This window comes from Ornithorhynchus anatinus, chromosome 16 (genome assembly GCF_004115215.2).
Source record: "Ornithorhynchus anatinus isolate Pmale09 chromosome 16, mOrnAna1.pri.v4, whole genome shotgun sequence".
Lineage (NCBI taxonomy): Eukaryota > Metazoa > Chordata > Mammalia > Monotremata > Ornithorhynchidae > Ornithorhynchus > Ornithorhynchus anatinus.
Window position 1 is genome coordinate 1,571,223 of NC_041743.1, and position 25,704 is coordinate 1,596,926.

At 65.1% G+C, this 25,704-nt stretch overlaps 2 protein-coding genes across 2 annotated transcripts; one reads left to right on the plus strand and one right to left on the minus strand.

The window, feature by feature from the left end:
• Positions 1-1,053: 1,053 nt before the first annotated feature.
• LOC114817469 (general transcription factor IIE subunit 1-like) lies at positions 1,054-15,129 on the minus strand. Its single transcript, XM_029081419.2, is given in 7 exon segments — positions 1,054-1,576; positions 2,485-2,527; positions 2,529-2,727; positions 4,837-5,038; positions 12,586-13,064; positions 13,728-13,776; positions 14,965-15,129. Coding segments are annotated over 5 exon segments (1,326 nt in total). The 5' UTR covers positions 13,034-13,064; positions 13,728-13,776; positions 14,965-15,129; the 3' UTR covers positions 1,054-1,142.
• A 208-nt stretch (positions 15,130-15,337) lies between these two features.
• Positions 15,338-25,093, plus strand: LOC114817472 (rab-like protein 3). Its single transcript, XM_029081432.2, has 8 exons — positions 15,338-15,414; positions 17,804-17,895; positions 20,839-20,968; positions 22,415-22,529; positions 22,806-22,956; positions 23,313-23,384; positions 24,694-24,732; positions 24,843-25,093. The coding sequence occupies exons 1-8, from the start codon at positions 15,372-15,374 to the stop codon at positions 24,906-24,908; spliced, it is 708 nt and encodes a 235-aa protein (XP_028937265.1). The 5' UTR covers positions 15,338-15,371; the 3' UTR covers positions 24,909-25,093.
• Positions 25,094-25,704: the final 611 nt, after the last annotated feature.

The window sequence follows — 25,704 nt, forward strand, 5'->3', positions numbered from 1 at the left end:
GGTCTGCCCAAGCAACCCCGGACCCCCCGACCCCGTCCGTTTCCGGAACCCAGGAGAGAAGCGGGGCCGGGGAGGCGGCCCTCCCGAGGGTCCCTCCGGAAACGCCGCCTCCCCGCGAGCGGAGAAGAGCCCGGCGATCCGGCGCTCGAGGGCGGCGGCGCCCGGTTCGGCGCCCCGCGGAGAGTAAGCGCTCAACGGATACGAAAACGAGAGCGGGGCGACGCCGTCGGCCCTCGGGAGACCCCCCCCCCCCGTTCCCTCCCCTCGACGAGCTTAACCGTGACCTCGTCTGCGAAATGGGGATTGAGACCGTGAGCCCCGCGCGGGACGCCCCGATAACCTCCCGTCTACCCCAGCGATTAGAACGGTGCTTGGCACCTAGTAAGCGCTTAACGATTTCCGTCATCGGTACTATTATACGGAAATGACCTACTGCACGGTAAATGCAGAAGCTCCGGGACGCCGGCTGGATCGGAGACGGGACGCGGGGTGCCGGGATTTAACCGGGGGAGGCTTCCCGGTACGGGTGAGGTTCAAAGGCAATTATCGCCGACCGCTTCCCCTGCGCCTAAGCAGGGCGCCAGCCTCGACCGTTAAATCGATCCGAACGTGACGGAGAGACCTTCGACGGAAAGGGTTGGAGACGGTTTATTCTTACAAAAAGGGTCGGGGTACGGAGATGCTGAAATCCGCCCCGAGCGTGGCGGAGGGGCCGCGTTCCCGGCCCCCGGCCGGTCCCAGGCGGCTCGCCCCGGCCCCGGCCGCCCCCGCGGGCATCGTCTCCCCTGGCACCGGAGTCCGGACGCTCCGGATTGGGAACGATCCTTCCGGAACCAACGGAAGACGCCGGGGGTGGGGCCCGGCCTCCGCCGCACCGGGAGGAACGGGCGGAGGAGCCGCGGAACCGGGGGCGAGGGGGCCGGCGCCGGCCCGACCGTCCACGCGCGGGCCGGGGGGCCGCCGGGGGGCTCCGGAAACCGACGGGGAAGGGGGGGGGGGGGGCCCTGAGCGGATCCCCCCCCCCGCCCCGGCACCTCCCCCCGTCGGCCTCTCCCGGCGTCCGGCCGTCCCGGCCGCCGCGGGCCCCGGACGGACGGCCCCGAGGGTCCGGACCCCGTCGCCGGAGGACCGGCGGGGGCGGCTCACTCGTACATGTCCTCGAACATCCGCTGCCCCATGGTGATGTAGGCCTCCTTCTCCTCGGGGGTCATCTGGGCCACCAGCTCCGGCTGCTGGCTCACCTCGCCGTAGGAGAAGGGCCGGCCGGCCACCGTGACCACGGGGTCGTCCGCCACCTCCTCGAACTCGTCCTCGTCCCCGTCCCCGTCCCGGCCCGGCAGCGCGGCGGGGAAGGCGGCCGGCCGCGGCGGCGGCGACTCCTCGTCCGACTCGCTGGTCTCGCTGTCCGAGTCGCTGCCGCGGCCGGGGCCCCGGGGGGCCGCGGCGCCCGCCGAGCCCGCCGCGGCCGAGGGCGTCTTCTTCTCGTGGATGAGCAGCGCCCGCATGACCTCCTCGTTGTCGTCCGGCGCCCCCCGGCCCTCCGCCCGATCCTGGAAGCCGGCGACGCCCAGGGCCCCTGCGGGACGGCCGACGGCCCGGTCAAGCGCCCGCCACGGCGCTCCGCCCGCGGTGAGCGCTTCGTGAATACGGCCGAGCCCGACGGACGGCTCGGCGCCGCGGCCCCGCTCCCCCGGGGACCGCCCTAACCCCGCTCTCCTGGCGCCGGCCCCCGACCGGGCCCGCGGCCGCCTCCGCCCTCGAGGGTCCCGCCCTCCCGGACCGCAGGCGGACCCCCGGCTCCGTCCCCCTCGCGTCCGAGCCAGCGGGGCGTCGACCTCCACCGGCCGCGGCTCGAGTCTCTCCCGGCGGCCGCCGGGGGAAGGGGAAGCGACGCAAGTCGGGGAGACGGCGCCGGGGGGCCCCGGCCGCGGTCGGCTTCTCCGGCCCGGACACCGCGTCGTGGGTTGAGCCCAAACCTGGGATCGAGCGCTGGAGAAGCAGAGCGCGCGCCGCCCCCAACCAGCCACGCGTACACCCCCCCCCCCGCACACGCATGCACACACGCCACACACAGGACACGTGCCATCACCTACACCACCCACCATTATGCCTTCAACATCCCCCGCTCACTGTTACCGTTATTTTGGTACTCATTAAGCGCCCGCCATGTGCCCAGCACCTTTGCGAGCGTCGGGGCAGATACCAATCCGTCAGCTTGGACCCAATCCCGGCCCGCCGTCTTAAACCCCATCTGGCAGATGAGGGCGCCGGGGCACGGAGAAGTGAAGCGACCGGCCCGAGGCCGCCCAGCCGACGAGCGGCGGAGCCGGGATCAGGCCCCGGGTCCCGCTGACTCCCGGGCCCGGGTTCTCTCCGCCGAGACGCGCGGCTCCCCTACGGTACCGGCAAACCAACCACCCGGCAAGCGCACGCGTCCCAACCGCGCAGACCCGCCGCCGGCCGCCACCGGCCCGCCGGCCTTACCGTCCGCCCCGTCTTCGTGGTCGTAGGCCCCCTGGACGGTGCTCTTCCCGCAGCCAGACGGGCCTCTCCCCTGGGCGGCTTGCCCTCGGCCGCCGCGCGTGGACGTCCTCCCGGTCGTCCATGCTGATGATCACCTTCTGCGTGTACAGGTCCTCGTAGGACGGGCCCCTGGTGGCCCACGCCTCCCGGGGCGGCCCGCCGGCGAGGCTGGGGGCTCCCGCCGCCGCCGCCGCCCGTTCCTTGCTGGGGGGGGGGGGAGGAAAGGACCGCGGGCGTCAACGGGGGTCGGATAAACGCGGACAGTCGCGTTCACTGAGCCCTTTCTGTGTGCCGAGCACCGTCTCCCCCCATTAGACCGGGAGCCCGGCGACGGACGGGGGTCGTCTCTACCTGTTGCCCAACTGTCCGTTCCAAGCGCCTAGTACAGTGCTCTGCACAGAGTAAGCGCTCGATAAATACTCCTGAATTGAATGAGTGAGCCGTGCCGAAAGCTCGGGCGAGGACAAGAGAAAACACGCATTCCCTGCCCAGAGTCACAGTCGAGGGGGCGACAGACATTAATATAAATAAATCACAACTAAATATAAAGATCTGCTCCTCTCTCTTTCTTCCTATGGCACCGGTTAAGCACTCACCACGCGCCAGGCCCCGCGCTAAGCGCCGAGGCGGACGCAAGCAAATCAGGCCGGACACAGCCTCTGTCCGACGTGGGGCTCACGCTCTTAATCCCCTTTTTCCAGGCGAGGTACCCGAGGCCCGGAGAAGTGACTTGCCTGAGGTCACGCGGCAGCCGAGACAGGGAGCTGGGATTCGAACCCAAGTCCTCCCGACTCCCGGGTCCGGGCTCTATCCGCCAGGCCCCGCTGAGGACGCACCTTCCCCCCCGGGCCCCCAGAGAGGCCGCAGAATTAGACCGGGAGCCCGGCACCGGGCGGGGGCCGGTCTCTACCTGTTGCCGAACCGTCCGTTCCAAGCGCCTAGTCCGGTGCTCTGCGCGTAGGAAGCGCTCGATAAATACTAGTGAACGAACGAATGAACGAACTGCCCGGCGAAGGGGGAAGGGGCTTGGGAAAAGGGTCTCCTCCCGGCCTGCGGCGCCAAGCGGAGGAGCTGATGCAGCGGGGGGAAAGGGGATCGATCGGTTTTACAAAAACAGAACCGGGGGGGGGGGGGGGAAAAAGAGGGAAAAAAGGGGGGACCCAGAAGAGGAACAACCTGGGCCCTTAATAAACAGCTGCCGTCGAGTCATCACCGTGCCTTACAGACGCCCCCGCCCCCCGTACCGGCAGACCAGACCTTCCGGCCGTTTAAACGGATACCCGCCCAAGGACCAGCGGCGATTGTTTCTGTCCATCGCCCGACTAGCAAGTGAGCCTCAGACTCCAAAACGGACCAGGGCGCGGATCCCGCGGGCCGCCCATCTGAACGGGGAGAGAACCGGACCCCGCGCTTCGCTCCGTCGACCGCCCCGGCCTCCCGAGTCGCTGGGCCTTTGTGATTCATCCGGCCTCGGAGATAACGGGGGTCCCGGGGGAGCTCCGCCCGGGTGGCCGCTGGAAAGACGCACATCCGCTCCTGCACGTTTACAAGCCGCACCCCGTTCTTCCCGCCCGGCGGGACCGCTCCGGGCTCCTCCCGCCGCCCCCGGCTCCTTCACCGTCGCCGCCGATCATTCAACCGGGCAGCCTCCTGCGTTATTTAAGGCCGCCGTAGAGCCGTTCGCACGTTCTCGCGGTGCAACGTGCTCTCCCAGGGGTAAGGAAAATCATCTCTCGTTCCGGTTCTGGGCCGCGAGCGGATTCCTTTTTTTTTTTTTTAAAGACACGTGTCCGGTCGGGAGAGAGAAAGGAAAGGGCCGGTGGCGGCGGGAGGAGGGTGACGTCTCCGAAGGGGATCTGGAAGACGTAAAGTTTGGGGGGGGGGGGGGCGGGGCGGCGGGGGGAGCTCTGGATTCGGAAGGCTCCGGGGAGAGAGAGAGAGAGCGGAGAGGAGAGAAGAGATTCCAGCCAGACGGCCGGCAGAAGGGGAGAGCGAGCAGATGGCGGCTGGGTGGCACAATACGGGCTGTGCCATCCGCCCCTGACGCCTCGCAGCTGGACCGGCGAGATTTACCGCTGCTGGAACCTGGGCCCCCCTCCCCGGGCAGGGCCCTGAGAGGAGAAACACGGACGGACGGGACGGTCTCGGAGAGAGGAGGGGGGCCCGGAGCCCAAGAGGAGGGGCGGGACGCCAAGAGGGCAGAGAGAGACGGGGCCGCAAACGTCGCCGACTCGGCCGAACTCTCCCCGGCCACTCCCCACCCCCGGTCGGCGCTCAGCGGACACCGTGCCCGCCGCCGGGCCCACCACCCACCTCTGCTTGAGCGCCGGGATCTCGGCGGGCTCGGGCTCCAGGATCTCGTAGGCCAGGTTGACGTCCTCGGTCTCCCGCAGCAGCACGTAGATGGGCTCGATCTGCTCGTTGAAGCGGGCCACCAGCGTGCGGGCATCCTTCTTGGGCATGGCCGACTCATCCTCCTCCACCTCGGTCTCGCAGAACGTGCAGCGGAAGGTCCCTGCGCGCAACGGTCGGGCCGGGCGGGTCACCGGGCCCGTCGCCCGGCCCCAGGAACGTCCCCGGCGCGCTCGGTTTTAACCCGACCCCTCTCCCCGGGGCCGCGACGCTCCCCCCGCCCCACGGCGGCCCGGGGGCTCGCGGGAGGCGAGGTGAAGCCGAGAGCCCGGGCCTGGGAGTCGGAGGGCGGGGGTTCCGATCCACGTGTCCGCTGGCTGACCTCGGGCGGTCGCTCGACTTCTCGGGGCCTCGGGTACCTCGCCTGGGGGTCGGGACTGTGAGCCCCGCGCGGGACTGGGGCCGGGTCCGACCCGACAACCTTATATCTACCCCGGCTCTTAACACGGGCGCTTGGTACACGGCAAGGGCCTAACGAGTACCCCAACGGCAGCGGGCGGAGCGGGCGGGCGTGGGCACACCCCGGTCTGGCCCGCCTACCCTCCTTCTCGAGCCTCCCCACCGTCCCCCGACCCTCCCTCGCCCTTTCCACCCCTCCCGCCGGCTCTCCCAGCCTCCCGGGGCCCGGTAGCTCCCTCCTCCTCCTCCTCCTCCTCCTCCTCCTCCTCCACCACCTCTGACGGAGGGGACGGGTAGGGACGGGCGAAACCACGCGGTCGCTCCCGGGAGGAGGGGATCGGGCGGACGGGCCGTGCCAGGCGCCTACGGGGCGCGGAGGGTCGGGCCAAACCCGGGGCCGGACGCCGGGCTCCGACGCGGCCCCCGCCCCACACGGAGCTCGCCATCGCGGGTGTGCCGGGGGCGGGGTGCCGCCCGGGGCATCGAGAAGTCGCCCGGCACGGTAGACGGAGCGCGGGCCGCAGATCAGAACGTCCCGGGTTCTGATCCCGGCCCCGCCGCTCGTCTGCCCCGTGACCCCGGGTAGGTCGCTTCGCTTCTCTGTGCCTCAGAGACACGGGGATTACGACGGTGAGCTCCGGGCGGGGCAGGGACCGTGTCCGACCCGATTCGCTCGCACCCAACCCCGGCGCTTAGCAGAGTGCCCGGCACACAGTAAGCACTGTGCATCATTCTTACTGCTGCAGCCTGACGCCGCCGCGATGCCCGCATTTGAAAATAAAAGCTACCATTTCCTCCCCGCGAGGAACCGCGGGCTTCGACGGGAGACGGGGGCCCGAGCGAGCCACGGGAACTCCGAAGGCTCCCCGGGTCGGCCGCCGCGAAGCTCAGAGGGCCGGGACTCGGCCGGAGCCAAATTCCGGGAGCCCGGCGGGAGCCCCCTCCTCCCCGACCCCCCGGCAGCTAACGGCGGGAAACGGCGGCTCTCCGCAAGACCCCCGGTTTCGCCTGCTGGAGTCGGGGCCGGGGGGGGGGGGGATCATCTCCGGTTGGCTTCCTTAATCCGCTCATCTCAAACCCCCCCCAGTAGAAACGTGCTAGCCGAGGGAGAGAGAAGCAGGAGGGGGAGAGACCAGACCGCCGGGCCGCCGCAAAGAAGGCTCGGGGGGCCGGGGAGACGACCCCCCCGGAGGGCCCCGCTGCGGCTTTTTTTCCGCCGGGGGAAACGGGGCCGTTCGTCACCGCTCTCCTTCGCGGAGAGAGACGGACGAGGCTTCTCAAGTGCCTCGGGCTCCTCGAGAAAAAGCGGGCGATAAACTAGGCCCTTACAACCGCGCGGCCGGCCATCCGTTACCTTCCGGTGCGACCCGGGCTGAGCTGTCGAGTAAGGAACGCCTCCGCTTCCTCCGCCGACGCCCAACCGTGCCCCCTTTCTGGATCCGAGGATCGGGACACGCGCAGGGCCAGGACAAGGAGGAGGGCAGAGATTCCGGGCGGGCACTGGGTGGGGGTCAACCCATCAAGGGTATTTACGAAGCGTTTAACCAACGCTATAATTATTATTACATTATCAGGACAGGCGAAGAGACACCTCGACGGGAGGACAGCCACGCGGGCAGGCGGGGGCCGCGTCCACTAACTCGTCCGAATCCTCTCCACGCGCTCCTTACGGCGTCGACGCTCCGTGCTGTCGGCCCACGGGTGGGTCCTGCTTCGCCACGTCGCTCCCGTCCTCGGAGGGCTACGGAGCGGGCCGGCGTGAGGGCCCCCGGGTCGAACCGGCCCCCGCCGTTTCCCCTTCCGCACCGCCCACAACCACCCCACCGTCGCACTCGGCGATCGCCACGGCCTCCGGCAGCCGCCCGAGCCCCGAGCGGGGGGGCGGGGGGGGAGCGAGCCACGGTGCCCACTGCCGAGGCTTCATCCGGCTGTGCTAAGCGCTTGGGCGAGTCCAACGCAACAGAATTAGCAGTCACGTACCCTGTCCGTAACGAGCTTACTACAGTCTAGGTTCATTTAGAAAACGGACCCAGCCGACCCGCGGGGGCGGGAGGGAGCGGGGAAGGGGAGCGTGGCTTCTTCTCCGATCCGCTCCACTCGGGCGGGGGCGGAACAGGGAGGGAGGGGGCGAGGGCGGCCGGGAGACGACCGTCATCTCCCGGGAAGCGGCCGGATGAAAGCGGGGATGGGGTCGGGGCGGGTCAAGTGCCTCTGAGCTCCTCTAGGCGCGGGGTCCCCCGACCTTCGGCCTCTGAGGATCCGCAGGCGGAGGAGGGTGGTCTGTCGGTCCTCCCCGTGGCTGCCACCCAGCCCACCTCACGGCCCCGACCGCGCCCACCCGCGCCGACCGGGCGCGGCCGCGTCCCTCCCCGCCCACCGGCCCAGCGAGGGACCTGGGAACCGTTCGCTTCTCGCACCCGGGAAACCCGAAGAGCGGTCGGCGTTCGGTGGCGTTTGGGCGAGGAGGAAACGCAGCCCCGAAACGGATGAATTTTAGCCAAAAAAATCCATCCGTCCTCCAGCTCCCTCGAGGGGGTGGAATTCAAGGCGGTGTTATCGTCACCGTCCCGCCCGTCGTGCTCCCGCCGGGACGCGGGGCGCGTCGAGCCCTCGGCTGAAGGGGGCCCACGACCGTTCCCCTCGCGGGACCCCGCCGAGGCGGTCCCGGCGGCTCCTTCTTCGGCCGGCCGGTTTCCCACGTTCCCGTTAGGCCCGTCCACCTCACGGGCACCGGGGTGGACGCTCCTCTCCCCGGAGGCTCCAGCTAGAAGGGGATCAGAGGACCCCCCCCACCCCTCTCCCTGCCTTCTCGGGGCGAGGGGTCGGGGGGACTGACCTTAAGGAGCGACCGGGCCCTTTACGGACACAGGTGGCGGCCCGACCGGCGGCACGTCGGGTACGGAATCGAAATTACCGAAAGCGGAGCCGACTCGCAGAGAGGAAATGAGATCAGGGTGACCTACAGGCGGAACGACATTTACATTCAGAAGCGTCAGATCTGGGAAGGGCGACAGCGGGGTCGGGGCCGCCCGAGATCCGGGGACGACCGGGTTTCCGAGCAATCGGCTATCTGTTTTACCGCCCTGGCCAGAGAGAATACGAACAGACAAGTGAGGCACGGGGAAAGCACTTTGAATCCTTAGGAGGAAAGGCCCCGGCTGAATCCTTGGATTTCAATCTGCTTTAAAAGACAGAACACCCCCCCCCCCCCGAACCTCTCCGAACCGTCGGCCGGCCCCTTCCGAAAGGCAAATCTTTTCCGAACCGGATCCGGGCCTCCTGCCTCCTCCCTTTCTTAAAATAACCGTCGGGCGGGCAACGTGTCTGCCGACTCCGCTGAACTGCCCGCTGCCAAGCGCCCGGCGCCCTGCGCACGGTAAGGCCTCGACGGACACCTCCGACGGAGAGGCCGCACGGCCCGACGGAAAGAGCGCGGGCCCGGGAGTCGGACCGACCTGGGTTCTAATCCGGCGGTCGCTCTTCCTGGTATCTGTTTAAGCGCAGGCGGCGGAAGGACCGCTGGGGTAGCGACAGGACTGGACGCGATTCACGTCCACGGGGGCAACGCGGTCTCGATCCCCATTTTACGGATGCGGTAACGGAGGCACGGAGAAGCAGGGTGACCTGCCCACGTCCCGCGGCGGGCAAGAGGCCGTGCCGCCATTAGAACCCGGGTCCTTCCGTCTCCCGAGCCCCTATTCTATCCACCAGACCGTGCCGCGCCTGGCTCCGTGCCCGCGGGCAAGTCACTTCACTTCCGTGCCTCGGTCGCCTCACGTGTCAAGCGTGGATGAAGACCGTCAGCCCCACGCGGGACGCGGACCGTGCCCGGCCCGGTCGTCTTACGTGACCGCTAAGACCTAGCCCCGGACGGGGCCCGGGCCCGGGAGTCAGGAGGTCACGGGTTCTAATCCCGGCTCGCCCACTCGTCTGCCGCGCGACCCTCCCTGGGCCTCACTCCCCTCCTCTGCAAAACGGGGATCGAGACCGCGAGCCCCACGCGGGACGGGGACCGCGCACGGCCGGGCCGCTCGGCGCACGGGAGCCGCGTCCCCGGCTGCCCCGACGCGGACTCATCTCGGCCTTCCGGGGAGCGAAAGATTCCCGGTTGCGAAACATGAGTGGGACCGGGTATCCCGGGAGATCGCCCGCCCGCCCGCCCGCCCGTCAAAAGCCGGCTGACAGACCTAAAAGGGGCCTGGGGCCGCCCACGCCGGCCCGCCCACACGCTCGCTCGCACACGCGCCCCGAGAGGAGCTGCAGCGGGGCATCTTTGGGCTTTACGAAAGCCTCCCTCGTAGCTACGGAGAGATCGTTCCCCATAAAGACGACTAGCCTGGGATCTCCGCTCGACGCCGCCCGGCAGCCGGGAGGGGCCGGGGGGGCGACCGCCCCGCGGGCTCCAAAACCTCAAGACGCCGCTTCTTCTGTGCGTCGAGCCCCCTTCCAAGCGCCGGGGGGGGGGCGGCACGGCGGGGCGGCCGGGGCCCGGGAGTCGGAAGGTCCCGGGTCCCGATCCCGGCTCCGCCGCCTGTCTGCCGGGGGGGCCGGTCGCCGTTTCTCAGTTCCCTCGTCTGGAAAATGGAGACGGCGACTGTGAGCCCCACATGGGACGGGGACTGGGTCCGACCTCATCCGCCTGCATCCATCCCGGCGCTCAGTACAGTGCCCGGCACGTAGTAAGCGCTTAACCAATTCCCCCCGGGTCACTCCTTCCATTTGGCCACGTGACTCACTAATTACGGGGACTCGCCCTCCGTCACTTTAACGTCTGTCTCCTCCTCCTCCTCTCCTGAGCCCTCCGTGGGAGGGGATGACGTCTACCACCTCTCTCGTACTCTGCTCTCCGGAGAGCTCAGTACAGCGCTCCGCGCAGGGTAACGCTCGGTAAGTATCACTGACGGATGGATTGAGTCGGGGCCCAAGAGAAGGCTCCTCATCCCGGGGTCCTCACTGGCCTGGGCCGTGGATTTCGAGCGGGGACTGGGGCCCGCCTCTCCGTAGTTGCCCTCGGGGGTCTCCCCGGCAGCCCAACGCTTCCCCTTCCCTCCGCGGGGGATGGCGACGCCATATTCTAGGGGACAGAACAAGGATCCGGGTTCTAATCCCGGCTCCGCCCCTCATCTGCCGCGGGTGAGCCGGGGCGAGTCACCTGACCGCTCCGTGCCTCAGAGACCTCGTCTGTAAAACGGGGACGCGGGCCGCGGCCCCGCCGCGGAGCTTGAATCTACCCCGGCGTTTAGTACGGCTCCCGGCGCAGAGCAAGCGCTTACCCGATCCCGTTAAAAAGCGAAAAAGACGAGCGCTCGCTGCCGGGGGGTGGGGGGAGGGAGCCCCTCTTTCCCCATCGCCCCAGGCGGCCGTCGTCCTTCCGACGACGGGAGGGAGCCCGGCTCGGCTCCTCCCGACCCTGGAGGTCGCCCGGCGGGAGCAGCCGCCGGCGGCCCCGCTCCCGATCCGCTAATTCCAGGCCGCGCTAATGAGATTTCGGAGGAGACGGAGATCTCTCATCACCGCGTCCGGCCCCGGGGAGACGGCCCGGGCCCAGCGAGGACGGGGTTTCCGGTCGGCCCCCGGCCGGGGGCGATGGGGGAGGAGAGACGGAGAAGGTCTTTATATTCCGGCTTTGGTTTTTCTTTTACGACGTCCTACGCGGCGGGCACTGTACCGAGCGCCGGGGGAGACGGAAGCTAATCCGCTGGGACCCGGTCCCCGTCCCCCACGGGCCTCACGGTCTCAATCCCCATTATAGGGATGAAGGAACCGAGGCCCCGAGAAGCGACGTTGACCCGCCCGGGGTCACGTGGCGGGCAAGGGGAGGAGCCGGGACGGGCACCCGGGCTCTACCCGCTAGGCCACGCTGCCCCTCGATACAGATACTCGAATTATCACGATTGGATTATGACTGTTTTGATCACGACCGTTACGAGGAGACCTGAGGTCTCCTGCCCCAGAGCGTACCGGTTCTACACCCCCTCCCGGGCGCTCGGTACAGCGGACCGTCGGCTCCTTGAGGGCAGCTCCGGCGTCTACTCACTCCGTCGGACTGCCCCAAGCGCATCGCTCCGTTCCTCTGTACTCTCCCAAACGCTCAGTGCAGCGCTCCGCGCGCAAGCGCTCAATAAATACCACCGGCAAATTACCCTGGGCACGGTAGACGACCGGCCCCTCGAGGGGAGGGCTCTACCCGGCCTTCAGTACCCTGCCCGCGGCGAGACGCTCAGTCAACGCCGTTGACGGGCTGACTGAAGGAAACCAAAGCCCGCCGAAGCCGGTCCCGATTGTCATTATTTTTTAACGGTATCCGTCGAGCGCTCCCCCGTACCGAGCGCCGGGGCGGATACGCTGTATCGCCCTGTCTCTCCCCCAGCGCTCAGCACGGTGCTCCGCACGCAGTCAGCGCTTAACGAGTACCAACATTATACGAGCCGATGAGGCCGGACACGCTCCCCGTCCCGCCCCCGCCCCCCCCCCCGGCTCGCTGCCTCAAATCCCCATCTTCCAGATGAGGAAACTGAGGCCCGGGAGGCTCCCGAGGTCACCCGGCGGAAGAGCCGCGATTAGCGCCCACGTCCCCCGGACCCAGTCGGTCCTACTTCCTGGGCGCTTATCGTCTGCGGGGCCCTGTACGGGGGAGGCAGCGCGGCGCAGTGGAAAGAGCTAGAGGTCATGGGTTCGACTCCCGGTTCTGCCACCTGTCAGCTGTGTGACCGGGGGCGAGTCACTTCGCTGGGCCTCAGTTACCTCATCTGGAAAATGGGGATTAACCGGGAGCCTCAGGCGGGACGACCCTTGTTCTCGTCCGTCCGTCTCCCCCGATCAGACCGTGCGCCCGTCAAAGGGCAGGGACCGTCTCTCTCTTTTGCCGACTTGTCCGTTCCAAGCGCCTGGTACGGCGCTCTGCACAGAGTGAGCGCTCAATAAATACTACCGAACGAACGAACGATGACCCTCTGTCTCCCCCAGCGCTCGGAACAGCGCTCGGCACACAGCAGGCGCTTAACGGATACCAACGTTATCGTCACTAGGCGCCCGGGAGCGACACGGCAATAGGACGGCGGCTCTCCCGGGCTCCGAGGCCCGGCCCGGCGCCGCGTGACCTCGGGCGGGCGGCGACTCCTCTGGGCCTCGCCGGTGGGACGGGGACGGCGACGGCGGCCGCCCCGCCGGCCTCGCGGCCGCCCCGGCGCTCGGAGGACGGCCCGGCGGCGGCATCCCGCCCGGCGCCGTGATCGGCGGGGGGGGCCTCACCTGTCATGGGGTCGAAGAGCTGATTGGCCTCCAGGTCGGTGAAGGTGCTGAAGCAGACGGGGCACTTGAAGGAGGCGCGGTTGGTGGAGTCCCTCTCGTCCGTCTCGATCCGCCGCCGCATGTGGTCCAGCTTGTACTTGACCACGTTGACCAGGAGGCGGTAGTTGATGAAATAGTAGTTGTGGCGGGTGGTCTTGCCGTCGGCGGCCGTCTCCACCCGCATGCGGCACTTGATGAACTTGTCCCCCTTGAGGGTGTTGAGGACGGCGCGCAGCTGCTTCCGGTCGAACTTGAGCAGCTCCAGCATGTCCTCCTCCTTGACGCACGGGTTGCGGATGAGGATGTCCAGGGCCAGCGCGTGCTCCAGCCCGTAGAAGCCGCGCACCACGTACTTGGCCAGGCGCTTCAGGGCGGCCGGCACCTCCGTCAGCACGTCCGGGTCCGTCATGGCGGGCCCGGGGCCGCCCGCCTCCGCCGGGCTGAGGGCGAGAGGGGTCGCCGAGGGTCAGCCGGGACCGGGGACGACGGACCCGCTCCCCTCCCGCCCCGCCCCGCGGGACGGGGGCCGCGTCCGACCCCTCTTGCCGTCTCTCCCCCGTTGAGAGCGCTCAACGGACGCCGCCGCGACTATCGCCCCGACGCTCGGGGGAGCGGCGCGGCGGAAGGGGCCCGGGCTCGGGAGTCGGAGGTCAAGGGTTCGACTCCCGGCTCGGCCCCTCCTCGGCCGGGTGAGCGACCCCGCTCCGCCCCTCGTCTGCCGGGTGACCTTGGGCAACTCGCTTCACTTCTCTGGGCCTCGGCGACCTCGTCTGGAAAACGGGGATGACGTCTGGGAGCCCCACCTGGGACCACCGGATAACCCTGGGTCTACCCCGGCGCTTAAAACAGTGCTGGGCACATAGTAAGCGCTTAAATGCCAAAATTACGATGATTATCACCCCGGCGCTTAGAACGGTGCTGGCCCCCGAGTAAGCTCTTAACGAATACTATCACTATCATCATCCCAGGTCTTAGAACGGTGCTTAGCACACAGTAAGCGCTTAACCAGTGCCATCGTTACGATCAGTATGATCACCCCGGCGCTCGGAACAGCGCTTGGCACACGGTAAGCGCTTAACCCACACCATCCTCATCATCATTACTTATTGTGTCACCGACGGCGCCAGGGCTGCGCGGCGAAGACGAGGTCTCCTGTGGGGAGAGGGGAATAAAGACTGTGAGCCTCACGTGGGACCCCCCGATCACCTTGTATCTCCCCCAGCGCTTAGACCAGTGCTTGGCACCTAGTCAGCGCTTAACCGACACCCTCGTTACGACGTGCATTATCGCCCCGGCGCTTAGACCAGCGCTGGGCACCTAGTAAGCGCTTAACCGACACCATCACTATGATTAGTATCATCGCCCCGGCGCTTAGACCAGCGCTGGGCACCTAGTCAGCGCTTCCCCAACGCCATCATTACGCTTAGTATCGAATCGTCCATCCCCGGCGCTCAGTCCAGTGCTCTGCACATAGTAAGCGCTCAATAAATACTATTGAATGAATTAGTATTATCGCCCCAGCGCTTAGACCAGTGCCGGGCACCTAGTAAGCGCTTCACCGACACCATCACTACGATTATTATTATGGCCCCATCGCTTAGACCAGTGTTGGGCACCTAATAAGCGCTTCACCGACACCATCACTACGATGAGCATCATCACCCCGGCGCTTAGACCAGTGCTTGGCACCTAATAAGTGCTTCACCGACACCATCACTATGATTATTATGGCCCCAGCGCTTAGACCAGTGCTTGGCACCTAGTAAGCGCTTAACCAGCACCATCATTAGGATTATTATTATGGCCCCAGCGCTTAGACCAGTGCTGGGCACCTAATAAGCGCTTCACCGACACCATCACTACGATGTGCACTATCACCCCAGCGCTTAGACCAGTGCTGGGCACCTAATAGGCGCTTCACCGACACCATCACTAGATTATTATGGCCCCAGCGCTTAGACCAGTGCTGGGCACCTAGTAAGCGCTTAACCCACACCGTCACTAGGATTAGATTATGGCCCCAGCGCTTAGACCAGTGCTGGGCACCTAATAAGCGCTTCACCGACCCCATCACTACGATGAGCATTATCACCCCAGCGCTTAGACCAGTGCTGGGCACCTAATAGGCGCTTCACCGACACCATCACTAGGATTATAATTATCGCCCCAGCGCTTGGCACCTAGTAAGCGCTTAACTAACACCATCACTAGGATTATTATTATGGCCCCAGCGCTTAGACCAGTGCTGGGCACCTAATAAGCGCTTCACCGACACCATCACTAGGATCAGATGATGGCCCCAGCGCTTAGACCAGTGCTGGGCACCTAGTAAGCGCTTACCCAACCCCCTGCTGCTGCAGCTGCTGCTGGCAGGGCGGCGAGCAGGTGGCCTCCCCCGATGAGGGTGGATTCCCCCGTCCCCGGCGCTCAGCACAGCGCTGAGCACACGGGGGGCGCTCAGCACAGCCCACGTGGCGACGCCAAGGCCCGACTGACCCGCGCCGGCCCCGCCACTTCCGCTCCCCCTCCCCCCCCCCGGCCGCGGAGGGCGTGACGTCAAAAGCCCGCGCCGCCGGTCCCCCCCCCTCCCTCCCCGTCGCGCTCCTTTGATTGGTCGGCCCGCCCGGCCGCTCCCGCCTCCCTCCCCGACGGACGGCCGGCTCGGCCAATCGGCTCCCGAGGAGGGCCGGCGTCCGGCCAATGGGGGGGGGGCGGCGTCCGGGCCGTTGGGGAGGAGGAGGAGGAAGATGGCCTTGGACAGGGTGAAGGTGCTGGTGTTGGGCGACTCGGGTGAGTGGTCGGGGTGGATGGCGGCCTGGAGCTCGCCTCCTTTCCGCCCGGCCCTTCTTCCCCGCGCCTGGAGGCCGGGGCCCCGCTCGGGCGGCCGAAACTACATTTCCCGGCAGGCAGCGGGGCGGCGGCGGCACGTAAGCGACGTCGTCACGTAAGCGGCGTCGCTACGTAAGCGGCGTCTGGAGGGGGGCGAAGGGGCCCCTTTCCTCAGGCCGCCATTGTCATTCATTCACTCGCTCATTCATTCATTCATCCATCCATCCATCCATCCATCCATCCATCCATCCTCTTTATTAAGGATAATAATAATAAAGTTGGTACTTGTTAAGCGCCTACTAGGTGCAGAGCCCTGTTCTAAGCGCTGGGGGAGATCCAGGGTCTTCAGGTGGTCCCACGTGAGGCTCCCAGGCTTCCTCCCCATTTGACAGATGAGCAAACTGAGGCCCAGAGAAGTCAGTGAGAATAATGTTGGTATTTGTTAAGCGCTTACTACGCGCAGAGCACGGTTCTAAGCGCTGGGGGAGAGACGGGGTCCTCAGGTGGTCCCAAGTGAGGCTCCCAGGCTTCCTCCCCATTTGACGGATGAGGGGACTGAGGCACAGAGAAGAATAAGAATAGTAATGTTGGTATTTGTTAAGCGCTTACTAGGTGCACAGGACTGTTCTAAGCGCTGGGGGAGATTCAGGGTCATCAGGTGGTCCCGCGGGAGGCTCACAGTCTTCCTCCCCATTTGACAGATGAGGGGACTGAGGCCCAGAGAAGTCAATGATGATAATAGTGATGGTATTTGTTAAGCGCTTACTAGGTGCACAGCACTGTTCTAAGCGATGGGGGAGATCCAGGGTCATCGGGTGGTCCCTCGTGAGGCTCCCAGTCTTCATCCCCATTTGACAGATGAGGCCACTGAGGCCCAGAGAAGTCAAGTGACCTGCCCAAGGTCACACTGCTGACAGGTGGTGGAGCTGGGATTAATAATAATAATGGTGGTGTTAAGTGCTTACTCTGGGCCAAGCACTGTTCTAAGCGCTGGGGGAGAGACAGGGTCATCGGGTGGTCCCACGTGAGGCTCCCAGGCTTCATCCCCATTTTACAGACGAGGTCACTGAGGCCCAGAGAAGTCAGGTGACTTGCCCAAGCTCACACATCTGACAAATGGTGGAGCTGGGATGAATAATAATGATAATATTGGTGTTTGTTAAGCGCTTACTCTGGGCCAAACACTGTTCTAAGCACTGGGGGGAGAGACAGGGTCAGCAGATTGTCCCCCACGGGGCTCCCCCTCTTCATCCCCATTTGACAGACGAGGTCACCGAGGCCCGGAGAAGTCAAGTGACTTGCCCAAGGTCACACAGCTGACAGGTGGTGGAGCCGGGATTAATGACAATAATAATGGTGGTGGTATTTTTTAAGCGCTTACTATGTGCAGAGCACTGTTCTAAGCACTGGGGGAGATGCACAGTCATCAGGGTGTCCCCCGTGGGGCTCACGGTCTTCATCCCCATTTGACAGATGAGGGAACTGAGGCACGGAGAAGTGAAGCGACTCGCCCAGGGTCACACAGCAGACAAGCGGTGGAGTCAGGATTAGAACCCGTGACCTTCTGACTCCCAGGCCACGCTACTCCTCATAAGTTAGCCCAGATGTTATCCCTCTCCCTCCCTGGGGTCTCCCAAGCTACGGGGAGTCCCCCGTCTTGACCGTAAGATCAACGGGGGCCGGGAGCGCGTCTGTCATTTGGACCTCTCCCAGGCGCTCAGTACAGCGCTCCCAGTAAACGCTCGCTACGCCCCGTCGCCGGGCCGAGTCCCGAGGGGCAGGAGCAGGCCTGGGTCCGGGCCGGCTGCTTCTCTAGAGAAGCTGCGTGGCTCAGTGGAAAGAGCCCGGGCTCGGGAGTCAGAGGTCATGGGTTCGAATGCCGGCTCTGCCACTTGTCAGCTGGGGGACTGTGGGCAAGTCACTGCACTTCTCTGGGCCTCGGTGACCTCATCTGGAAAATGGGGGTGAAGACCGTGACCCCCACGGGGGACAATCTGATGACCCTGTCTCTCCCCCAGCGCTTAGAACAGGGCTCTGCACATAGTAAGCGCTGAACAAACACCACCGTTATTATTATTGTCATTAATCCCGGCTCCACCACCTGTCAGCTGTGTGACCTTGGGCAAGTCACTTGTCTTCTCTGGGCCTCGGTGACCTCGTCTGTCAAATGGGGATGAAAACCGTGAGCCCCACGTGGGACCACCTGTTGACCCTGCCTCTCCCCCAGCGCTCAGAACAGTGCTCCGCCCAGAGTAAGCGCTTAACAAATCCCAACATTATTATTATTATTATCCTTATTACGCTCCGACCTCCGCGTGGATGACGCTCTCGTGTCCCCGTCCCTCCGCAGGGGTTGGGAAATCATCCCTCGTTCATCTGCTCTGCCAGAACCAAGTGCTGGGAAATCCGTCCTGGACCGTCGGCTGCTCGGTGGATGTCCGAGTAAGTACCAAGCGCTTAGGACAGTGCCGTGCACATAGCGAGCGCTCAATACATACTACTGAATGAACGAGTAAGTGACACGAGCGCGCGTGGAGGACCCGGAGCCGGGGAACGTTAAAAATATTCCGGAATAATCCCCGCGGGCGGGCGTCGCCGTTGCCAACTCTTATCGCGTTGGACTTGCCCAGGTGCTCGGGACCGAGCTTGGCACCCGGTCGGTGCTCGACGTAGGCGATGGATCGATGGATAATAATTGCGGCGCTTGGTAGAGAAGCAGCGTCGCTCAGCGGAAAGAGCCCGGGCTTTGGAGTCCGGGGTCATGGGTTCGAATCCCGGCACCGCCACTTGTCAGCTGGGTGACTGTGGGCAGGTCACTTCACTTCTCGGTGCCTCAGTTCCCCCAACTGTCAAATGGGGATGAAGACTGTGAGCCTCACGTGGGACGACCTGATTCCCCTGTGTCCACCCCAGCGCTCAGAACAGTGCTCGGCACACGGTAAGCGCTTAACAGATACCAACATTATTATTATTAGAAACAGTACAATCAAACCGTGGCTCGGTGGAAAGAGCCCGGGCTTGGGAGTCAGAGGTCATGGGTTTGAATCCCGGCTCTGCCACTCTGGCAGCTGGGTGACTGTGAGCCAGCCCCTTCTCTGGGCCTCGGTTCCCTCGTCTGTCAAATGGGGATGAAGACTGGGAGCCTCCCGTGGGACCACCTGATGACCCCGTGTCTCCCCCAGCGCTTAGAACAGTGCTCTGCACAGGGTAAGCGCTTAACAAATACCAACGTCCCCCGTGGGCAGCTAGCTAATCCCATTTCACAGGTGGGGAAACTGAAGGGCAGGAAAATTAAGGGACTGGACCGAGGTCATCCAGCAGGTAAGCATGAGAAGCAGCGTGCCCAGTGGCTAGAGCCCGGGCCTGGCAGTCAGAAGGACTTGGGTTCTAATCCCTGCCCCACCACTTGTCTGCTGTGTGACCTTAGGCAAGTCACTTCACTTCTCTGGGCCTCAGTCAATCGGTTGTACTTATTGCACGCTTACCGTGTTCAGGGCGCTGTACTAAGCGCTCGGGAGAGTGCAACACGACAGTATTACGGAAACAAAACCTGCCCACGGCGCGCTGGCACTCTCTAGACTCGGAGCTCGTGGTGGGCGGGAATGTGTCGATACACTGTACTCTCCCAAGTGCTTGGTAGAGTGTCTGGCACCCGGAAAGCGCTCAATAAATACAACTGAATGAATTAAAGACGAGTTTACGGCGCAGAGGACGAGTTTACAGTTACCTCATCTGCACAATGGGGATTGGTGGTGAGCCCCATGCGGGACGTGGTCTGTGCCCAACCCGATTAGCGTCTATCTACCCCAGCATTTAGTACGGTGCCTGGCGCATAGTGAGCGCCTAATGGATACCGTTTTAAAAAATAAAAAAAAAGCAGACCGAGGATTAGAACCCTGGTGTCCTAACTCCCAGTTCCGTGCTCGTTCCACCGAGCCAGGCTGCCTCTGAGCTTATTCTCTAACTCCACGGTCCGTTCGGAGCAGTCGGCTGAGTGATCAGACGTGCGCCCGTCAGTGGGCAGGGACCGTCTCTATCCGTTGCCGATTTGTCCATTCCAAGCGCTTAGTACAGTGCTCCGCCCACGGTAAGCGCTCAATAAATAGGACTGAAGGACTGAATGAGAATCATCGTATAGGCCACGGGGCCCCGTGGTGATGTGAAGGGAAAGGTTCCAGGCTCCCTGGAAATCCTACTTTTGGGGTTGAGACCAGCCTTAGCCGCGCGGTCTTACTATCTGTGGTGTTGGTTAGGCGCTTACTCCGTACCGAGGACTGTGCCAAGCGCCGACATAAGGTGGCTGGGGAAGCAGCGTGGCTCAGTGGAAAGGGCGTGGGCTTGGGAGTCAGAGGTCATGAGTTCGACTCCCGGCTCTGCCGCCTGTCAGCTGGGTGACTGGGGGCGAGTCACTTCTCTGTGCCTCAGTTCCCTCATCTGTCAAATGGGGATTAACTGTGAGCCTCACGGGGGACCACCTGATGACCCTGGATCTCCCCCAGCGCTTAGAACAGTGCTCTGCACAGAGTAAGCGCTTAACAAATACCAACCTTATTATTATTATAAGGTAATCAGATCAGACACCTGTCCGACGTGGGGTTCACCGTTTTCAGTAGGAGGGAGAACCGGATTTGGACTCCCGAATTTCAGCGGACGGTGGATCCGGGGACCCCCCCGGCTCTGACCGCCCAGGCCCTCGGCATTCCGGACTATGGTCCCGCGGGCCGGGAGACAGATTCCGGCCCGGGAACCGAGGCCCTCCTGGGAAGCCAAGACTTAGCCTTCCTCCTCAGAGGCCCCTTGGGCCCAGGAGGCCCGCGGTTTGATCCTAAACTTCCAAAGACGGTAAAAACCAGCGGGGAGGAGAGGAATCGTGGAGACCTTCAGAAACTCATCTCGCCGGGACGCGTCTCGTAATGACCAGGATGTTTTTAAGCGCTTACCCAACGGTGTTCTAAGCACCGGGGGAGATCGACGCTAATCGGGTTGGACCCGGTCCGTGTCCCACTTGGGGCTCCCAGCATTAATCCCCGAGGGAACGGAGAGACGGCCAAGTGAGGTGACTCGCCCGAGGCCGCGCAGCCGACGAGAGGCGGATCCCCGTCTAGCGCTTCGGGATCTTTGGCTGATTTATTCCACGCTGGCTTGCTTCGGTTCTTTCCGTCTGCGTCTCCGTCTTCCCTCCTGCTCCCACGGCGCGGAGTTAATCGATGCCTTCCTGTCGCCCCTATTAGAGCGTAAGCTCCTCCCGGTCGGAGACCGTATCTTCTTGTGTCGCGTGCTCCCCGGGGGCCCGGTACGGTGCTCTTCGCACCCCGGGCTCCCAGCGCGGTGGCCCGCAGACAGTAGGCACTCCGCAGAGCGGATTTCCGTCACTGGGTTTTTCAGGTTCACGACTACAAGGAAGGAACTCCGGAAGAGAAGACCTACTACATCGAACTGTGGGATGTCGGCGGCTCGGTGGGCAGCGCCAACAGTGTGAAAAACACGAGAGCGGTGTTCTACAACGCCGTGAACGGTAAACCTTTTCCTCCCCCCTTTCTTTCTCCCACTTCCCCGTTGCCCAAACCGGGGCCCCGAGGTCGAGCCTCCGCCTGGGCTCCGCCCCGGTGCTCTTCTCCCGTCCGGCTCGGGCCCCGGCACTCCACGATGATCATTTATTGTGGTATCTGTTAAGCGCTTACTGTGTGCCCGCCACTGTTCTAAGTGCTGGGGTAGGTGCCAGATGGACGGGTAGGACGCAGTCCCTGTCCCACACGGGGCTCCCAGTCTCAAGCCCCATTTTACAGAGGAGGGGACTGAGGTCCGGAGGAGCGGGGTGACTTGCCCGAGGTCACACAGGCGGCGGCGCCAGGATTAGAACCCGTGACCTTCGGACTCCCGGGCTCCAGCCACTAGGCCGTGCTGCTTCCGCGGGCACCCTAGCTTCTGCCAACCTACGGTATCGGCGGGCCGTCCGCCTGGCGGACGGCGGGACGCCCCCGTTACCGTGGCTTCGCGGTATGTGCCGTCGTAACTGGTATTCTCCGAGCACCCTGGAGAGAGGGACGATTATCGAGCGCTCACTTGGTGCAGGGCCCTGCCCTAAACACTCCCTGCCCTCGAGGAGCTTACGGTCCAAGAGGGGAGAGGGGTAAGAAACTGAATTAGAGGTAGGGGCCCCCGGCCCCCCAGGTTTTTACAGTCCAGGTCTCACCCCCCGACGAGGAGGCTGTCCAGCTAGGGAGGGCTCCCGGAGGAGTCACGCGAGACTTCCTCGGAGCAAAGAAGTCACCGGGCCAACTAGCCGAGGCCGGATCGACCTTCCCGTAAGGAGCGCCCTTGGGGAAGGCCGGGGTGGGGCCGGTCAGGCGTTTGGGTCAGAAGCATAGGATTGGAGCCCCCCTTTTCCCCTGCGCCTCCTCCTCTCCCCGTCTCCCCGACCCCCTCTCCTTCCTCTACCCGCCCCCCGGCACTCGTGTATGTACGTACGTATCTATCGTTTTAATTCCACTTATTTTTACGAATGAGGTGTTTATATCTGTAATCCTATTTATAATGATGCTCCCGACGCCCGTTTACTTGTTCTGATGTCTGACTGCCCCCCCCCCGCCGTTCTAGACTGTGAGCCCACCGTGGGCAGGGATCGTCCCTCTCTGTTGCCGAATTGTACTTCCCAAGCGCTTAGAACAGCGCTCTGCGCACGGGAAGCGCCCGATGAATACGGCTGAATGAGTGAATGAATTTGAGACCCCTCCACCCTCCAGATTTACGTAGGATAATGTCCGTCTCCCCCTCTAGACTGTCAGCTCGTTGCGGGCGGGGAATGGGTCCGTCTGTTGTTGTATTGTCCCCTCCCAAGCGCTCACCTGCGCTCAACAAATACGATTGAACGACCGACTGACCGTCTCCAAATCTGCAGACGTCAGACCGGGCGGGAGCGACAGGGGGGCCGCTGACCCCTTTTTCCTCCCGGCTTCCGCAGGCATCATTCTGGTCCACGACCTGACCAATAAGAAGTCCTCCCAAAACCTGTATCGCTGGTCACTGGAAGCTCTCAACAGGGACCAGGGGCCCACCGGGGTCCTGGTGACCGGAGGGTGAGTAGCTACGTCCCGCGTCACCGTTGGGACCGTCCTCCCCTCCGCCCGTTACTTTCGGACCCTCGGGGGGGGGGGTCTTCGGAAATTGGCCAGGAGGCGGCGGAGCGTCGCCCGGCCCCCACTGGAAGACGTTGGGGTTGGGAGCGTTGGCGGAGTGGCCGGTATTTCCCCGTGGGGGTAGGAGTGATACTGGGTAGATCTGGTATTTACCGAGCGCCCCGTCCCCAGCAAGTTGCCAAAGAGGCTCACCTTTCACCCCCGCCCCTTTCCCAGGGACTACGACCGGGAACAGTTTGCCGATAACCAGCTCCCTTTGCTGGTCATAGGGACCAAGCTGGACCAGATCCCCGAAGGGAAACGGCACGAGGTCCTCACCAGGACAGCTTTCCTGGCTGAAGATTTCAACGCCGAGGAGATCAATTTGGTGGGTCTCCCCCGCCCCCGAGGGGACCTCCCGGGGGTCGGCTCGGTTAGGTGGACGGAGCTGGGGCGGGGGGCGGCCCGGCACCGTGCGATCCGGGTCTCGCCTCACGCCCCGCCCCCGGAGCCGGGCCTCTCTGGGACCGTCTCCAGGCGCCCGTCCCGGGTGCCGAATCGACCTTCGCCGCGGGCACCGGGCGGACGGAGGGCGACGCTCGTCCCCGGTCCGGCCGGGGGGCCGGAGCCCGGGTCGGGCACGGCCGGCCTTACGCGCCGGGCCGGCTCCGGGGAGGCTCTGTGGTTCGGGGCCAGACCCGGCACACGGAGTCCTAACGGCGCCTCCCCGGGGGTGTCTTCCAGGACTGTACCCACCTCCGCTACCTGGCAGCGGGCTCGTCCAACGCCGTCAAGCTGAGCAGGTTTTTCGACAAGGTGGGTCCGTCGGCTTGGTCTCCGGCCTCCGTGTCCTAGCGAGGAGGGCGGCCCCCCCCCCACCGCCACCAGCCCCTCCTCCTCCTCGGGCGACCCTCCCCTCCCTCCCGGCCGGCCCGGCCGCCGGTTTAGAGATGGCGCGGGACCTCCGGCGCCGGGCCCCGGGGCAGCGGGCTCCAGCCCGGGCGGGCCGGTGGAGGTGCCTGCCCTCCTGCCCCGTGCGTTCGCCTTCTCCTCCCAGACCGGTCTCTGCCCCCGAGGGAGGGCCCACCCGACTTAAGGTCGGCTCTTCGGCCGGTCAAGTGATCCCCCCCATCCAGGGGCAGTGGCCGGTTCTCGGCCAACGCTCCCTCCAGCTTCCCCCGCTAAGGATTTTGCCTTTCAATTATCGACTCCCCCCCTCACCCTCGTCCACCCCTCTACGTGTTCAGCGACCCGACACCGGCCCGGACGCTTGGCTCGCCCAGGTTGGCGTGGCCCATCGCCCTCCCGGCACGGGAGGGGCCCGGCGGGCGGGCGGACGGCTTGGGCTTCGGGTCCCGTTGGATCGGGGAGGCCCGGATCCCCTTCCCGGGTGCTCGTGCCTGGGCTCTTCCCCCCGGGGACTCATTCATTCATTCAGTCGTATTTATTGAGCGCTTACTCTGGGCAGGGCGCTGTACTAAGCGCTTGGGAGAGGACGCGAGAACGGTAAGCAGACACGGTCCCCGCCCACAACGAGCTTACAGTTCAGAGGGTGGGGAGACGGACGTGAAGAGAAATCGGTGAATGACAGGTGTGGACCTAAATTCCGTGGGACCCGAAGCGGGGATGAATAGAGGGAGCAGGTCAGGGCGCCGCCGAAGGGAGTGGGAGAAGAGGAAAGGAGCGCCTACTTGGGAAAACCCTCTCGGAAGAGAGAATAATAATAACGTTGGTATTTGTTAAGCGCTTACTACGTGCAGAGCACCGTTCTGAGCGCCGGGGGAGATACGGGGCCATCAGGTCGTCCCACGTGAGGCTCCCGTTTAATCCCCATTTTCCAGATGAGGTCACCGAGGCCCAGAGAAGCGAAGTGACTCGCCCCCAGTCCCCCAGCTGACAAGCGGCAGATCCGGGTTCGAACCCGTGACCCCTGACTCCCAAGCCCGGGCTCTTCCCACTGAGCCACGCTGCTTCGAGACCTCCGGGGCTAGACCTCCCGGCGGGCAGACGCCCAACCCCGGGCGGGCTCCCGGGGGCCTCCCCAGAGCGTCGGGCCCAGCGCGGTGCAACTGCTGGGCTTCAGAGAAACGCCTCTGCTGAACCCCCTCTCCGTTTGCCCCCGCAGGTGATCGAGAAGAGATACTTCTTCCGGGACGGCGCTCAGGTGCGTCCCCCGTCCCCCCCGCGGCCGGCGGGCGGGAGGCAAAGCGCGGGCCGACGGCGGGGAGGGGCAGGGCCGGGCCCGACCCGCTGACCTCTCCCCTCCTCGAACAGGTCCCCGGCTTTCCCGACCGGAAGCGTTTCGCGGGAGGGACGCTCAAGAGCCTTCACTATGACTGAAGCGCCCGCTCGAGGCCCCTCGCCAGCCCGGAGACCGGGACGGTCGTCCCCGGCGTCACCCTCGGGCTCGGGGAGCGAGAGGCGACGGCCTCCACCCCGCGGCACCGACCCCGCCGCGCCCCCTCTCGCTCTCCGCCTCGTCTCCGCCGGGAGGCCGGGATGCAATAAAAGAGCGGCTCACTGACCTGGCCCAGCCCCCTGACTCTGTCCCCGGGCGGGCCCCGCGGGACTGTCGTTGCCCTGTCCCTCCGGGGTGGGGGGCGAGGAGGGGGCGACCGGGCCCCTTCCGTTCATTCCGTCGTATCCGTTGAGCGCTCACTATGTGCACAGAACCGTCCCCTCCCCCGGCCCTCCCAGCGTCAGTGCCCCGTTCTCCCCTGCCGCGCCCGTGAGCGGGGACCAGCGGCTCGGAGCCGGGGTCGGCTGTCCAGTCGGTCGGCGGGATTTATTGAACGCCTCCTGTGGACGAAACACTGGCCTTAGCGCTCGGGAGAGGACAACCCAGCGGAGGTGGTAGACGCTCCCTGCCCGCCGGGAGCTTCCGGTCTAAGGAAGTAACCCTAAACAGACGCGGGAGTCGGTCGGTCGGCCGTACTTTCCGAGCGCTTACCGTGCGCACGGCACTGCCCGGTGCCGACTCCGCCGCTCGTCGGCCGTGTGACCCGGGGCGAGTCACCTCGCTGCCCTGGGCCTCGGTCTCCTCATCTGGAAAGTGGGGATTGAGACCGGGAACCCCACATGGGACTGGGGCTGGGTCCAACTGGATTAACCCGTATCTACGCCAGCGTTTAGAACG